General features: G+C 40.2%; 1 protein-coding gene across 12 annotated transcripts in view; it reads left to right on the forward strand.

Annotated features, from left to right (window-relative positions):
* dock10 (dedicator of cytokinesis 10) overlaps positions 1-18,066 on the forward strand; it is a 66,395-nt gene that overhangs the window by 17,041 nt on the left and 31,288 nt on the right. For 8 of the 12 annotated variants that reach the window (XM_039825325.1, XM_039825334.1, XM_039825276.1 and 5 more), the window contains exons 1-4: positions 2,067-2,521; positions 11,216-11,335; positions 14,445-14,534; positions 15,742-15,824. In XM_039825325.1, coding sequence (XP_039681259.1) covers positions 2,363-2,521; positions 11,216-11,335; positions 14,445-14,534; positions 15,742-15,824 — 452 coding nt within the window. In that variant the 5' untranslated portion in view covers positions 2,067-2,362. Of the gene's footprint in view, positions 1-2,066; positions 2,522-7,660; positions 7,903-11,215; positions 11,336-14,444; positions 14,535-15,741; positions 15,825-18,066 lie in introns of those variants that run through there. The other 4 variants (XM_039825369.1, XM_039825310.1, XM_039825316.1 and 1 more) reach the window with 3 other exon arrangements.

Here is an 18,066-nt window from a genome sequence, read left to right on the forward strand (position 1 = left end):
TCACTTGATTACAGATCTACTGAGAGTATAAAAACATTGCATGCAGTCGGGCTAAATTATAGTATAGGTAGAATATATATAACATTTCCTCAAATGACCCTAGCCATGGGCTCCCGGATAGCTCAGTTGGTAGAGCGGGTACCCGTATATAGAGGTTTACTCCACACCGCAGCAGGCCTGGGTTCGACTCCGACCTGTGGCCCTTTAATGTGTGTCATCCCTTCGTATCTTCAGCTTTCCTGTCAAAAATAAAGGCCGAAAATGCCCTGAAAAATAATCTTTAAAAATTAAAATAACCCTAGCCATTTCTATTTCAGTGATGCTTTGGGATGCATCTGCGTTATATTATTATATGTTTGACTGATTTGTGTCAATGTATACTTGTTCATAACTCACCTCTCATCATGCACTGTATATAAAGGCTTGTTGCTGTCATGTAAAAAACCATCTATCTCCAAAAAGCAACTTAGCAATCATAAGAAAAAACCTATGTTTTCCTCATTGTGACAATGCGTTTTTCAGCCGATTTTTAAATTGTTTATTTCTCTTACGAATTAGGACAATTTTCTTAATCCTTTCAATTTTCCAGAAGCATGTTTTTTATCAGATAGTGACACTGTTTGTCTTATGTCATATTGCACCATTAAAAAAGACGAAGTGTAAGAAGAAGTGTAGACATGCATTAAGATGCAGTTTCTCTATTAGTTGCTGGATGCTGGTTGCATTAAAACTTAGTTTTGAAGTCAACTTATCTCTATTAGTCAATGAATTATTAAATTTTTTTATTTTAATTTTAGTTATTCTTACTTCCTCTAATGTGTATCTTGGTGGTGATTTTGACAACCATTGTCCCAGGCTTTTAAAAGATGTATGCTTTGGGCAGTGTTGGATTGATTGACGGTTGTTTTTGGCCAGTCACATTCAGTTTGTTGTGCTTGATGGTACCATCTTGCTCCACCCGCATTAACCAAATTACATTGAAGTGAAGTGACTGACAAAGATGGCAAAGAACAGTCAACAAAAAACCCAGGCTTCAAAGCATCCCTTCAGAAACCTTTGGGTGACAGAGGTGAAAATAGATGGCCAGTCATACATGAGAAGAATTTGAAATAGCTGCAAAACATATGAAAACCATTTTTTCCATTCAGCCACACACAGTGAAAATGGAACATGGAGAACAAAGCAAGACCAGATGTTATGGTGACCTGAGAACAATTAGAGTGGTTAAAGTGATTGTCGCTGGCACTCGGGGACATCAGAAATGATGTAATGGAATTTTATGCTGTATAGACTCAGCAAAAGCCCAGTCAGTGTCCTGTTGCCTGTCTATGTGCTGAACCAAAGTCACTGGAATTTTACATGTTAGCTCTACAGTCCTAAAACTCCAGATGCACGCTTCATCTGTAAAGCTGCCCACTCCCCACTTTCCATCCACTTCCTTTCAATAGCCCTCTCACCACTCCCCAACAATCTCCCTGGAGCTGCACACACAATCTGCCAACCTCCACTACAGAACAATTAACCGTAGCAAACACATGCAAATGCATTAACACACACATTTTTATACTCTTTCTTTTATAAAGCAACAGTTTATTTAACCAAATCAGAGTGTGGGACAGCATGTCTGCGCTTTACGTGTTGTCTTCAGTGCACAAACTGCAAATGTACCAACACAGCCAGCAGAACTGCGACTTGAAAGGACTGGTGGGATTGGGAGAAAAATGGTGAAGGAGAGTGCTGCAGAATGAAAATCTGAAAAATTATAGGAGTATCTATGTGTGTGTGCGTGCATGTAGCAGCTGGTTCAGGTCAGCTGACAGCTATTGCAGACTGTGATTTGTTGCATGAGCTGGGCTGGGCTGAACCGTGCACAGCTGCTGTGTGTGTGTGTGTGTGTGTGTGTGTGTGTGTGTGTGTGTGTGTGTGTGTGTGTGTGTGTGTGTGTGGGGTGTTTTTGTGTGTGTGTGTGTGAGAGCGAGAGAGGGAGAGAGAGAGAGAGAGAGAGAGAGAGAGAGAGAGAGAGAGAGAGAGAGAAAGCCATGTAAGGCTGCCAGTGTGTAAGCTCAGCAACATTAGGAGCTGGAGACTGGAGTAGAGCAGTGCTGGAAAGAAACAGAAAGCTTGCAAAGCAGGACTGGTTAAAGTGAAGCAAGGCAGGGGGAGGGCAGAGTAGGATGGAGTGTCACTTATCCTATCGGGCTTGAACAGAGCACAGCACCACTGGCTGGACCAGGGGCTGACTGGACTGAACTGGACTGTCATCAGGGCAGACACTTTATTTCAGGTTGACTGGGATAAACAAGGGGAAGGCCTACACTTCTGGACGAGATCAGGCTGGACTAGGAGTCAAAAGCAGTGGATTATGGGTTGTTCGGCCAGTGTAGTCCTGCTCCTGCGCTCAGTGGGCGGCACTGACTGCGGTCACATGTGTTCGCGACAGGACCAGATGTCATTGGATGCTGCCACTCCCACCCTGGAGGGTTACACCACTACCACCTCACCTCTGACCATCATTGTAATGGTAACCAGCACTGCTGCACCTCCAACTCCCCAATAACTCTTCCTTTCTACCTAATGCATGTGTGGGCAGGTAGAGGGGACTACAGCATGTGGGTGTGGAGTAATTGTGTGCACAATGGCATCATATTTGGATGTGCGTGAGTGTAGGCATGGGCCGGTATACGATTCTGACGGTATGATTAATACATTTATTTTATTAACACACTGCACACTGGCAGGGAGACGGATTACTAAACTGCAGTTTTGCTCCTTGACCACTCATAAAAAACAGCTCATACCTTAGGAATGGTATGACGGAAAATGTTAGTGGTTTTGAAACCTTGAGTTTTTCAAACCGCGGTATACCTTGAAAACGGTAACCGGCCCATGCCTACATGAGTGTACATATTTTTTTGCATTTTATTTGCAATCAAGGTTGGATGTCCTGAGTCTGAAGGCAAAAGCTATTTCTGCTATGTGTATGAACTTTATTTTCTTAATTTTGGCATTCTGTTTTGTTTTCTGTGCATCTACTGCCTTTTACTTTACTTCTCTGTTGCTGAGGTTGATGCATGATCAATGATTGGGGCCTGGTTGTTTCCCTTCACAGCTGAGAGGCAGAAGGACGGAAATGGAGGGAGGAGAATAGGGGGGGAGGGAGTCAGACATGAGGAATCTAGTTTCTGTGGGAAAAATCTGTTTGCTCTGAATATGGCCAACAGAGAACATGATAAAAATAGCTATTCAAACAGAACCATGAATAAAATGGTGGATGAGAGTTGTTTGACTGAGTGAGTGAGTGAGTGAGTGAGTGAGTAAATGAATGACTGGATTAAGGAATCAATGAATGAATGATATAAAAGTACATATGCGTTTCTTCTTACTGACTTTTCTTTTCAGTACAGTCAGTACATCTGTTAGGTATCTGTATCCACTAGCCTTGGCCAGATTTTTCATTTCCAGAAAGACCCTGATTTCTGTAAGCCCAGTGGAAAAAATGTAAGAGTTTTGGCAGGGTGGGATCTTTACACTCGCCCCTTCTGTTTCCCCTTTTTTTCTTTACCTCCATAAACCTTCTGGTGCCTGTTTTCTGCTCTCTGTGGCAAACTAGATTCATAAAAGTTTACACTGCAAAGTCATGTTTGCCTCCTTATTCTTGTACTGTGAGTATAATAGCATGTGCTGATGTTTTCAGGCCAGGCCAAGAAACTGAAACTAGTGCACTAACTGTGCCTGTTGCTTTTCAAGCATAAGCTATTTCCATAGAGTCAGAGTAAGAGATTAATCAGAGCTAAATCAATGCTGAAGTTTCTACATTTAAAAATAATACAGTCATGTTGGGAATAGTTTTCTACCTAAATTAGTTGGTCACCTTTTTAAAAACAAAGACAAAGATGGCACCGCTTTCAGTGACAGCCAGCACAGTTTAATGCTTTAAGACTAGGGCTAGAGTTGTCAAGTTTTTGGTTATATAGTTTTTGGACATATAATTGCATTAGATGATCATATAGGGAGTCAGGTTGCTGGATATTAAAAGGATCAAGCGAAAAAGTACAGCTGTGTATCATCTGCATAAAAATTAATACCATGTAAAAATGTATAATATTACCAAGCGGCAGCATGGAGACAGAATACTTAAGGCCCAAGTCAAACGCAGAGCTGTTATCTAAAAGAACTATTAATAACTCAGTGCCGGGCGCTTGAGTAGCTCACCTGGTAGAGCGGTCGCCCATATTTAGAGGTTTACTCCTGACAAAGCGGCCACAGGTTTGACTCCACCCTGCGGTCCTTTGCTGCATGCCCCTCTCTCTTCCCTTTCATGTCTTCAGCTGTCCTATATAAATATATAAAGACCTAAAAAAAAGTTTTAAACTGAGCAAGAATAATACCACTGGTCTGTGTATTTTTCAGAACTGTCAGGATTAAAACTGTGAAAAAAACTTCTGAAAGGAATTTGGCTGGGGGAAGGTCGAAAGAGGCTTTACCGTAAACATGGCTTCCATCAAGGGCTCTCCCTCCAGACTGGACCCTCTATGTATTCCTCTGTCACCCTGTCACTGGCACTAGGGTCAGGGAAAGAATGCAAAACATCCAATGTCTTTTTGGACGCTGCCAATCCTCTTTGGTTTTGTTGACCTGTTGATTGGCATTCAGTGATGTGTTACTGGTCCATTAATTGGTCTCTGCGGAACAAGGGCTACTTATGGTCTGTGGAATGACTTTAACACAGCTGAATGGACAGACTGAAATAGATGTGTTAAGTAGACAGCAACCATAAAAACTGTGTGTATGTGTTTTGGCAGAATGCAAGAAAGTTTGAAAAAAAGTTCCTTCACTTTTCACCACTAATCAACAGATCAAATTGGTTCAAACTGTTTTATTTTCATCAGAGGAGTGACTGCTCTTAGAAGTATGAATCCCCATTCGTCCCATGGTGTCTCCCTCCAGACCTTGCATTGCTATAATGATATAAAGCAGATGACTTCTGTCTGGTTTCTTCTCCTCTCTGCTGTCCCAGTTGTCCCCCTCTCTCCCCCTTTCTGTCTTTCTCTCATACTCCTATCAATCTTTCACACTCTTCTCTTCTTGCAAACTCGCCCTCTCTCGGTTTTCGTCACACTTTCCTCACATCTTTCCTTTAACAGGATGATAAGCCCTTAAATCTGTGCTTGAGAATGACACAGACCAGCTTGTGCACATAACATGCAAAGAGTTGAACCCTGTGATTTCTCTCCTTGTTTGTCTTAATCATTTCCCATCTTTGATTTTTTCTCACCAATTCAAAGCATCCCAACCTCCTCTCCCTCCTACTCACTCTCTTGTTCACAGTTCTGCTGGACGAAAGCCATGCTATGAACCACAGTCTAGTACTCTATTTGTTCCCTCAGCACAGCTGTAGTTTACCAACATCAACACCCGTTCTGTCTCACCCCTGCTCGGAGGGAGGAAGGGAGGAAAAACAGAGGACTGGGGGCTGAAGGAGAGATGTTAAAAGGGATGTTTAATAGGGTGAGAACAAGGAATCAGGAAAAAGACAGAGAGAGAATCAAAGGAAAAATAAATAAAGGAGTGCGCTGCTGATGATGTTTAATGAAATGAGGCAGTGAGAGAGGAGGAGATGAGAGGGAGGGATGGAGCCAGCTGCAGAACAGAGGATGGATGGAGGGAGGGAAAGAAGAGAGGGCAGGTTGAGCTGCAGACGTTAAATGGGTTTGTAGGAGTGCAGTTCTAAGAGCATAATTATGATTCACGTTCTCCGATGCAAAACATCAAAGAGTTATTAACGCTTATTAAATTAGGAAAACATACAGTAGATTAAGATTAATGCTTTACTTAGATATGCCTTGCCCTGGTAGAATTGCAGGTTGTTGTTTTACCCTTTCATGAACATCACAGTTGCAGTCATAAGACATACTGTGCTGTAGTGCCATCGTCTGAAAGCCTCATCGTCTAAAGCCTCATAAATAGCAAGATGCTAGATGAAAGCGAAACAGATGACAAGCCTTTGCATTTCGCACATTTTGTATTTTTTGTAATTTCCTTTATGTGTGCAACCAGTTTTACACTTTAACCTCAATATTTTCTTTTTAAGATTATTTTTTGAAGCTTTTCCCTTTATTGACAGTGGATAGACCGGAAAAGGGGAGAGAGATGGGGGATGACACGCAGCATAGGGCAGCGGGTCAGAATCGAACCCGCACCGCTGCAGGGCTCAGCCAACACGGGGCGAACGCTCTTACTGGGTGAGCTAGAGGCCATCCCAGCCTCAATATTTTCTTGCCACTTCACATCACTTGACCAAAACCAACTGGTGACTTGTGGTATCCAGCCGTAGTTCTGGGTTTGTTTGCTCAGGTTTTGAGATGCTTACCTGAGATTGCCACCTCTCCCCAAATACAATTGAGATGATTGAGATTTTATTCATGGTGCTCACAGCATTGCAAAATTGCATCTATGTGTCTTTCCAGAAACTGTGTCCCATATAGTGTAGATAATCAACAGACATTGCTGTAAATTTCTATAGGAACTACTTTCTACCAAATAAATAGTCCCTGCATGAAAACAGTTGACCGCGTGTTCTGTAGATTGCTCAGAGTGAAACAAGGACACACTGTTTTTAGAAAGAGATGTTGGTGTTGATATTTATTTATTTTTTGGTGTGGAACTATTATTTTTCAATGCTGTGATTTTTCAATGCAAATTGAATTCCATTGCAATGGGGTGAAGGCATAACATTCGAACACCTCATTGCAAAATGTGCGCTAATAAATAAAAAGCTATCTGTATGTCTTTTACAGTTAGTGATACATAATGTGTGTTTTCTTTTGGAATATGGATGAATTGACCCTTTAAAGTGGGATAATGCAGTACATTGATTTCTATGCGTCCTTTAATCCATTAGTGCTCCCAAAAAGCCTGATTGGCGGACCCTTATGTAATGTGTTAACAGCAGATATACCAGTTTGTTGTATCATCAGGAGTTGTTTCCTCTTGTACAGAGCTCTGTTCTGCTATGAGGTTTAATCTGGTGGAAGTGAGTGTCTGTGAGTATACAGGCAAATATAGATATAAATGTTATTGTATTTTTATGTTGTGTTGTGTGCATTTATTTAAATGGAAACATGCATCAGTGAGTACATATCTATGTTTTTTTTTGTATTCACTTTTTTATACATCCATTGTCTTGCAGATAGACAGGAAAGGCTAGCTTTAGAACAGGAAATTGATAGTTTACATGCTAGTTCATACAGTATGTACTGTATGTGTGCATGTGCAGACTGATGTTGCACTATTGATACATTCAGACAGAGGAAGATAAGCTGCTGAGAGTTTGACTTTGTGTGTATGCGCGTGTGTGTGTGTGTGTGTGTGAGTACATGATAGTGTTTAACTGCAGATAGGAGTTGTCCGTTTGTACGGTTAGTAATGTGGAGTGTAAATAAAAAAGTTTGTCTGTTACCAGATAAAGTCTTGCTGAATTGTGAAAGGCATTGGTATGATGTGTAGAAACGGGAGTGTCTGGTTGGTTAGTTTCTAGTTTGCAGGGGATTTTCAGTGTGTGTGGTTGCAACTTGCATGTGTGTGCTAAATTGTGTGTGTGTTGGACATCAAACATCAACTTCCTCTACATCCACGTGCACTGACACAACCTCAGACACCTACTTGTGTTAGTTCTGCTTCTGATGGAGCACATGCCTACGATGTGCATTTTGTTTAGTTCACTTTCAATTTAGCTTTAACCTTTTTTCTCTTCGGATAGTGGAAGTTCTGCTGCTTTTGGTGTGCGTAATACTGACACACTTACACTTGATTGTGCTTACAATGAGCTTCAGGAGCAAAATCACCTTCAGGAGGAAAATAAAGAGCAAGCGAGTGCGATCGGATTTCACCCGGCTGAGTATTGTATGTATTTGTATGTCTCTTTCTGTCTCTGCCAAGTCAAATTCATAATTGTGATTTAAACAGCTGTAATGATTATAGATAGCAGTCTATGGCCATTGTACTGTGATATATTGTGTTTTATGGTATTTGTGTGCTTCATTTCCTCCTCTTTTGAAGATTTGTTTGTTACACGACATTGAGCCAGGCTCTGTGACAGGAAGAGCCGGATAGAAGAGAATACTTTGAAGCTGACAGATTACATGACGTGTGTATTAATGATGCAAACCTAGCAGAGCTAATGTTCCATTGCTGTATCTGACAGCTTGTGAGGGGAAAGCTAAAGACATTCCCCTGAAACTTTAACACTGACGTCACGTAGGTCAGAGCAGCGTCACAATGCACATATGAAAACCTCAAGGTTCATCTACTCATCTGCCTGTTGCTTTCCCCTGTCATTTATGTCTTTCAATCTCATGTCATTTATCTGCTCATGATTGTTGTGCAAAAAAGCAATTTTTGGTTTACCTATTAGTTATTGGGGCTGCAACTAATAATTATTTCCATTATCGATTAATCTATCAAGCATTTTTATCCATTGGTTAATTGATAAAAGATGTCAGAAAATAGTAAAAAATGCCCATCACAATTTCTCAGAGCTCCAGTTGATGCTCTTTGTCTGCTGGTTTTCCACCATTTAAATATATTTAATTTACAGTGATTTGAAACAGATATGAAGCTAAATGCTGCACATATTTTGCATTTTCGCCTAATTAATCTAATTGATTACTCAATTACTATGATTGTTGACACTCATTTTTGCAAGATCCATTTTTTGTGGCATTTTAGGCCTTTATTCGATAGGACAGCTTAGACATGAAAGGGGAGAGAGAGGGGGAATGACATGCAGCAAAGGGCCGCAGGGCGGAACCGAACCTGCGGCGGCGAGCACTGTCTCTGTATATGGGCGCACGCTCTACCAGGTGAGCTACCCAGAACCCAGTTGACAATAATTTTTGGCTAATCAATTAATCGATTATTGTTGAACAAGCATGGTACTTGCATGGGGGTAAATATTAACAGTATACAGTGTGGGTGGTAAGGGCAGTACTTAGACAGTTGGCTTTCCTAAAACATGGATCACCTTGGGTTGAGTTAACTCTCTTGCTTCTTACTTCTGGGCCCTCTCTTGGTTGTGACCGTTAACTGTTAGCTGTGGTGGGTAAAAGCCCCGGTCTGCAGTGTATGAGTGTGAACCCAACCAGAGATCATGACTTCCTCTGCCTTCCTCACCACAGCCTGCCCCAGCTCTCACTGTGCTGCTGTTGCTGCTCTGTTGCTATTCTCTGAATGACAGAAGTAATAAACCTCTGTCCTCTACACTATCTGTGAAACACGTTTAAAGTGTTGTTTCTTGGTGTGACTCATTGATCAGTTACATAACCCTTCAACGTAGTTTTAAAAAGAGAAAGTTATTGTGTAATGGATTTTCATGGATCGTCATTTCACAAGTTCTAGTTTGCTGGGTTATATGCTGAGCATCTGAAATGGGCTCGTGAGAACAGGCCTCCATATATAGAAACGACTTTGAGGGGCGACTCTTGCACAGTATGTGGTGTTATAAAATGTCAGTATATGTTGGTCTGTTTTCATTTACTGAAAAATCTACCTGCATCGTGTCCTGTGTCTGGTTAAATGAAGATTGTAACTAAAACTTCTCTTTTTAAACTGTATGTTTAGTTGTGTGTCACAGCCTCACTTAATATGTAGTGCTACTTCCTCTACGATTATTTTAGGTCCGAATGATGTCATGGCAAAACCAGTGACTCTATAGGGCAAACCACAGGGAATTTTTTGGCTGTCGCTGCCATGGATACTGCTTTTTTTTCTGCTTTCACAATATCTGGTAATAGATATGAGATATGAAATAGAAATAACTTTTAGAAGTGTAATTTGAAACTGTTAAACATCTGTGCCAATACAATACCCGAGTTACTAAACTATATTACGCCTGTGTCTGTCCTGTGTTGGATTATGTTGCTGGGGTTTGGGGATACAAAGTATATAAGGGATGTGAACAAGTCCATAATAGAGCAATACAGTATTTTCTGGGAGTTAATAGGTATGTCCCTCTACTAGCCATTACAGGAGACGTCGGTTGGGAACCTTGTGAACTCCGCTGGGTAGTATCTATGTGCAGATTATGGAATAGATATTTGGCTATGAGTGACAGTAGATTATGTAAGACAATGTTAATATGGGACATGCTAATATGGGACAGGCCTTGGGCTGAGCATATCCACATGTTATTTCAGAAGACAGGATTTGAAGAGCTATACTTTATGCTAGAAAAGGTAGATAGCGATGTGATTAAAGACACAGTTTTTAGCATATGAAAGAGAAGTGGGCTGTTGACATTGGGAACTATCCAAAACCCAGAACTTATAGTTTGATGAAAACTTAGTTTGGTTTTGAGAAATATGTAAAATGTAATCTGTCCAAGACGAAAAGATCTGTGTGTGCTCAGTTTAGGTCTAGTATACTCCATATCCATATTGAAACAGGATGGTGGTCTGGCATTAGTGAGGAAGACCGACTGTGTTATTAATGTGATCTCAATGAAATTGAAAATTAAGTTCATTTAGCTTTGTATTGTCCATATTATCATGATATAATATTGCAATTATTTAACAAAGTTGAAGTAAAAGAGATGAGGCAGGACATAGATCAGTTAGTTTGGTTGTTTGAACATAAAACATTTTTATTTGCAGACTTTTTATTTGTAGAGCAATCATGGGCTAAAAGAAAGACTGCTTTGTATCAATGATTCTCTGTCTGGAAGTGACATTCCCTGTTGTTTTTTAATTTACTTATTATTTATTTATTTTTCTGTGGCTGTAGTTTTGTTTTATGTATGAAATGTTTAGTTCTAGTTGGACAATTCATGGGTTACACTATTGTGTTGTGGCTGCTGTAATATGTTTTCTTTATTTTTTATTTTGTGCAAAGTAGTTGTAGTTGTGTGTGGACATTAGACCGGAAGCTGTGAATGAAATTACTTTTGTATTGGTGTCATGTAATTCTGTGTGGCACGGGCCACTTAGTGGCATGACACGTAAATACAATATCATTCATCATGCAGATGTAAAAACATTTTGTTTAGGCAATGCCAACATGTTTAATTTAACAAAATAAGACAAATTGCTTTCTGTATAAGTGTAACGCTTTTACTCATATCTCATTGCATGGTATCATAGCTTATTGTTTCTTATCGTTTTGTATTGTATTGAGGGAACAAGTGAATACTGATCAAATGTCTCTGTGTTTCCATTTGCAGCAGGAGAAGCCAAAGCAGATTGATCCTCTTGACTATGAGACGGTCATCTCTGAACTTGGGGACGAGTTGAAGGAAGACCCTCTCAGAGACCTGCTCCTATTCCCCGACCATGATTTCTCGGTAAGTGTGCGTGGAGCTATATGTACGTATATATATATATCCAGGGTGCGATTTGCGAGTGTGAGTGGGATTTCCCCCTTTCTGATCTACATATCCCTGCCTCTGCTGAATTATTTTGTATCCCCGGTGGGATAACTTGGCGGACAGTACTACGTAGTAAATGGGGAGTGATTTCAGACAGTACAAGTCGGCAGTTCTTAATTTTACAATGACACATTTATGTTTCAAATGCAACACGTGACATCTTTGCTCCACTCCAGCACGACACACTTATTCACACTAATCATGAATGTTGCGGTGATAATTGCGTCCTTTTCATTACAGTCAACAATTTATTCCCTCCGGCTCCCTTTAGCTCTTTGTTCATTAGTACTTTCGTGACCATGCTAATATGTTTCTGCAGACGCCAATCCACTGCACATTAAGATGACCTTATTGGCTGCTTGTGGTAAAAGGAAACGTTCGCTTGTGGAGTTGTAGCTTTCATGCCTGACTCTGCTGGTTCCTAGCTCTGTTTGGCTACAACACATTCTCCTCTGATTTTCTTTGTCTCTGCAGCCTACAGTCAATTTCCATAATTGTAAGTGAAAGTGGCTTGGCAGAGTACTGCTAATGCACAAAAGGCATTTACTAGATCTGCTTTTTTGCCAGTTGGTTATAGAGCTCAGCGCTCCAGCCAGCTGATTGGGTTGTATTTAAATCAAAGTCTGTCTCTGACTCCGTTTACGCACAAAGATCTTTAGTGCTGACTTGTTTTCGTTTCGTTTCCATTATGCAAAAATCACTTGGGAATATATATATATATATATATATATATATATATATATATATATACACACATATATGCATATGAAAGTTGATTTTTTTGCTTCATGGATCATAAACTATACTTAATATAATGAAAGCTGCATGATTCATAGGTTAGGTTATTAATAGGTCTAATCATTGCTGAGAAAGGGAATACATTAAGAGATTTGATTTGACTTGACTGCAATAAAGCTGGCTAGAAACAATTTCTAGAAAAAGGAATACATGAATATTTAAAAAAAATACTGTGTTACTTTTTGCATGTCCTCTCAAATTATCGCTTATGCTGTATAAGTAATAAAGCCTGACAGGTAGTCCTGATAAATAAAAACAATGCTAGCGGCTCAGTGAGGCTGTACTTACTTAAATACTAAATACTTCTAACATGCTCACAATGACAATGTTAGCATGCTAACTACAATACAGCAGAGGCTGATGTCCAAGCCTACAACCAAGGGGGTAAGCTTCGCTTCAGAACTCGAACCTCCTATGGCGCCATTTTGATGCTACAACAATATCACCTCCCGTTAGCATGCCATTGACTGCCATTCATTTTGACGTCACTTTGACAGCGAATAACTTTACATCTGAAGCATTTAAAGACTTCATTTGTCCATTGTTTATTTCTAAAGAAACACAACAATGTATAAAAGGCTCCATTACCTTGTAACTCACGTTATGGCTCCGTAGCAGACGGTTTTGTAAAAATAGGCTAACTATTATTAGTTACACAGTAGAGGAATTACTGTATAGTACAGGAGAAGCTTGCAGACCGTTTCAACTTACATTAGCTGTTTAAGTTTAATTACTAATGTTAACTAGCATTTTAGTTAGCAATAATTAGCCTGTGCCTATGTTATCTGCTTACATATACCTATGCTCTCTGTCTCTGTAAGATTGGGAATGATTGAGATTTCTCTTGGCACAGCTACCAGAAGACTTACAGCTTTCAGACAGATTGCTCACGTCACATTTACGTTGTCTCTCTCAGTTGGAGGCTGCTCAGTAACGCTCAGCGCTCACCGGAAAAGTGCTTCTAATGTCCTTCACTGGTCTCCGTTCAGAGCAACGGAATCCAAAGTCCATTGTTTCATAAAGTGTATATATAAGGATACGCTAAAATCATAGATTGTGTTGGTTTTACCTGTGATTATCTCCAGTTTAACATACAGATGGGTGACAAATTAAAGGAGAAACAACATAACGTGTATGAGTAGCGCGTTGCGCTACCACGAGCCTCCAGAACAGCAGAACTATTTATCCAAGATATAGTCCCTCATTTGGTGTTTTGGTGGTAGTGGAGAGCACTGTCTAACATGTCAGTCAGTTTTCATGTTTATACGTCCATCCTGCAAGAGGGATCCTTCTGGTGCTCTTCCTGAAGTTTCTTCCATTCCCCCCCGACATTCTTTACATTTATTTGGGTGTTTTTTTTCCTTATATGAATAGAGGGTCTAAGGATAGATATTGTTGAATGCTGTACATATTGTAAAGCCCCTTGAGGCAGATTTGGGATATTGGGCTGTAACAGTAAAATAGATTTGACTTGACAGTTGGGTTGAGATCTGGTGTCTGTGAAGGCCATAGCATGTGATTCACATCTATTTGGTATGCATCAAATCATGACCATGTGTGTTTCTCCACTCATTTATTCATTTTTTTCCCCTTTAATTTGTCATCAATTTGTACGATATGTGTAGATTTAGAACAATGTTGAAATGTGTCTGTGGTGTATAGAGAGAAATATTTTTAGCCATTATTTTTTTAATACCTGTGATCAGTACTGTACTTAAGTACAAATTTCAGGTACTTGTACTTTACTTGGGTCTTTTTTTTCATGCCACTTTCTATTTTATTGTCTTAGTACTTCTACTTAAGTAAAGGATCTGAATACTTTTCCCAACACATGGATGGATGGATGGATGGATGGATGGATGGATGGATGGATGGATGGATGGATGGATGGATGGATGGATGGATGGATAGTATGGATGGATGGATGGATGGATGGATGGATAGAATGGATGGATGGAATAGATGGATGGAATGGATGGATGATTGATTTCCTATTGAGCCACCCAGATCCTCACACATCTTGTCCTGTTATCAATTTAGTGGATGACTAAATATGGTGTTTTCTTTGTGAAATAGCACCTCTGCTCTTTTTCCCTGGTGTTTAATGTTTTATCCCATATAAGAATATTATTTTTATGTCAGTATGTCAGCCAAGGTGACTCACCCTGCTGTGACACATATCTTTTGTCATGTTAACAGTCCCTTCTCGATCCTTTTATCCCTCCAGGTATCCACTGTGCCTCAGGAGAGACGGACTCTCAAGTCGACTGTTCCTGAGGGGGCAGAACTACAGGCTGAATGTCTGCTGGTCAGACAGGTAAGGAGTGTGTGCGTGTGTGTGTGTGTGTGTGTGTGCACGTGAGTGTGTGCGTGCACGTGAATGTGTGTGTGTGTGTGTGTCTGTGCGTGCACGTGAATGTATGTGTGTGTGTGTGTGTGTGTGTGTGTGTGTTTTTTTACCCGCATGATGTCCTTGTGTACAGGTTTTAACTGAAGCCAGTGTGGTTTAGCGGAAAGGTTGGGTTGGTGGTGGTTAGGTTTGTCAGTTTAGGCTGTTCTTAATTTAGGACATCCTGGTACCGGTGGAGCAATTCCGCCATGTCTCTAAATTTTAGAGACATGGCGGAATTGCTCCACCGGTATTATTTAGAGTCTAAAATAAACCAGATGTGTGTGCATATCTTGATGTGTATTCCATTTGCCTGTGTGTGTGTGTGTGTGTGTAGGCTAGGGCTATCAGATATTATTTCTTCACTGAGCCCTTGAGATTATGGCTGGTCGATCTGAAATGAGCCCTGAGTAGACGGAAACTCCCCAGACAGTACTGTCACAGCTCACTGGAGACTAGCGTTTCTTTGTGCGTGTGTGTTTGTGTGTGTGTGTGTGTGTGTTATCCTGTCTGAAGTTGATATTGTAGCTAATAATATGATGGTCTGTTTATAATTTGTGACATTGTTAACAAAAGATCAAGATATTTCTAAACAATTGGATTAAAGAAAACAGCGACATAGCGTTCAACAAGCAGACACAGGTGAGGATGTGAAACTGCCTTTGTGACGTGTGTGTGTGTGTGTGTGTGTGTGTGTGTGTGTGTGTGTGTGTGTGTGTGTGTGTGTGTGTGTGTGTGTGTGTGTGTGTGTGTGTGTGTGTGTGTGTGTGTGTGTGTGTGAGAGAGAGAGACAGTGAAAACTTACTGTGAGAGCACCCTCTGAGAGTACTATTTCAACCATTGAGACAGACAAGAAATCTATTAAGATGTCAAGATTTCTTTATTGGCAGATTCCTTGGGGACATAGTCTTAATTCAGTTCCTTTTTTATAATTTAGATACTCTAATGACGAATCCCAGCCTGCACATTAGTAACTGGGCCTCAGGAGAGCTGATGTCTGGCTGTACTTTCATTTTAGTGTAGCTTTCTTCATTGTCTGCAGACGTTCCAGCTGCCCCAGGTCTCCCAGAGAGGCCATCATTGTAGAAAGTTAATATTTAATCATATTCAACTTAATCACCTTCCTCTCCTCCAGGCCTGTAAGTATTACAACTCTGAGCTAAATGTGGTTCATTTCAAGTATGACGACTACGCTGGAGACTACCGCCTGCTGCCCAGGTAATACACTTGGATATTACTCAGTAACCCTGTCTTCTGTGTCTGCTGTATATGGGATTTAATGGAATAGTTAATCATTTTGGGAAATATACTTCACTTTCTTGGGGAGAGTTAGATAAGAGGAGTGATACCACTCACATATCTGTACTGTCTATATGACGCTACAGCCAGAAGATGCTTAGCTTAGCATAAAGACTGCTGACAGGGGTGCCATGGGGAAACAGCTAGCCTGGGTTATATATGTGAGACTATTTCTTGCCCAGGTACAGTGACCTTCTGAAATCCACTGGAGACACCAGAAGAACAAACGATATATAACATGTTAATTAGTGAGCTTTAGAGATGCTGTTTGGATTCTGTTACCTTTGAACACAGCCAGGCTAGCTGTTTCCCCTTCTTTCAAGTCTTTGTGCTAAGCTAAGCTAACATCTCCTGGCTGTAGCTTCATGTTTATCCTACAAATATGAGAGTGGTATCAATCTTCTCATCTAACTCTCTGCAAGAAAGCGAATAAGCGCATTTCCCGTAATGTCTGAACCATTTCTTTAACCTTAACTTTCCTATTGGGTTCTTATAGAGCTGGGTATCAAACTGCAACACATTTTTGTTCTGAAATATGTCTAAAACTGCCGTTGATCAGGTTGATAATCTTGTTTACTTATTCTTTGATCAGATAGCTCTTGATTTTAATTTTAGACAATTTTATTTTGTATTAAAAAAGTACATTTTTGGTATTGGTACCAAAACTCAAAATCGGTTAATAAGAATGTTACTCAGCCCTAGGTTCTATGTTAATAAACTACCATTCTCATGTACTGTTGTTTTAGTCTATACTTGATTTTGCAGTGCATGATGATATGGAAGTTTAAAAAATGTGGATTGAGATTTGTTTGACTTCCTGACTTGATTGAAGACATGCTGGATATTTTTTTCTCACGAACAACCAGATCCAGAAGTAGCCGCTAACATAATGGATGGGAGCAATTTGTTACACTGAGGTCCTTAACAAGAACAAGATGGTGGCAGGTGTTGAGTGAGAAAGAAGTCAGAGTGGAAGACTGAAGAAATGTTAACTTTCAGTGCTCCCTCGATCCCTTTTGTAAATGTCAGTCATCCAGTTCAGTCACTCAGTTATTTATTTAAATCAGGCTGTCCGTCAGTCAACTGGAGTTTTGTCAATCCCAGTGAGACTGACCCAGAGCAGCCCTGCAGTTACTGCTCTCAACCACAGGAATGTCCCTCTTGTGTCCCATGGGTTGCTGCTGTATTCTTTCAGTCAGTTCACATGACCTCTGAACTGACATCCAGGGTGAACTATACAGTGAAATGCAGCTTAAACACAAGATAGAGCACAATCATACCAACTTCAGTTGTCTCTATGCAGCTGTGGAATTTGCCAATTAAACACTTAGTTGATTGACAGAACTGTTTTGATGGTTTCCAGTTTCGAAAATGTGAGGATTTTTCTGCATTGAGTACTTTTACTTTTAATACTTTAAGTACATTTTCCTGATGATACTTATATACTTAAGTAACATTTTCAATGCAGGACTTTTACTTGTAAAAGAGTATTTTTACAGTGTGGTATTAGTAGGCTATTCTGATCTGAATCCTTCTTCCACCACTGGCTAACCAACCATAAACTTTATGGACTCACTGGTTATAAGTTACAAGTTAAGGTTACACTTAACTTGAAGGTATCTACATTAGAGTGACATGACACTGTCATGAACGTGTCATAAACATTATAAACAAGTCATAAACGTTTATGACATAACGCTTCTTTTAGTGTCATTCGGTTTTTGTCATGACAAGTAAGGGTTAGGGTTAGAGTTAGAGTTAGGGTTAGGGTTAGGGTTAGGGTTAATCTGTCATGACTGTGTCATGACAGTGTCATGTCACTCTAATGTAGATACCTTCAAGTAAAGTGTTACCAAAGTTAAAGTGAAATACACCAGGGAAAACAGTACAATGGGAATCTACAGCTACTGTATATGTGTGGTTGTCACCGCTGTGATTGAGTGGAGCGTTTTTCATCTGCGCAAGCCAATATTAGCATTCCTCTGTCAGTGGCCAGCCCACAATCACCAGAAATCTTCTAAACATAGTACCCTTAAGAGATTTTTTTTCAAAAAGGCTTTTACGACTATGTGACTTTTAGCAGAGGGTGGTGCCAGTGTTATCCTCTAAAGACTGCAGCCTAGCTGTCTGCAGCTCACAGCACACACACAAAGGCATTTCA

Source organism: Perca fluviatilis, chromosome 2 (genome assembly GCF_010015445.1).
Source record: "Perca fluviatilis chromosome 2, GENO_Pfluv_1.0, whole genome shotgun sequence".
In the NCBI taxonomy this organism is placed as follows: Eukaryota; Metazoa; Chordata; class Actinopteri; order Perciformes; family Percidae; genus Perca; species Perca fluviatilis.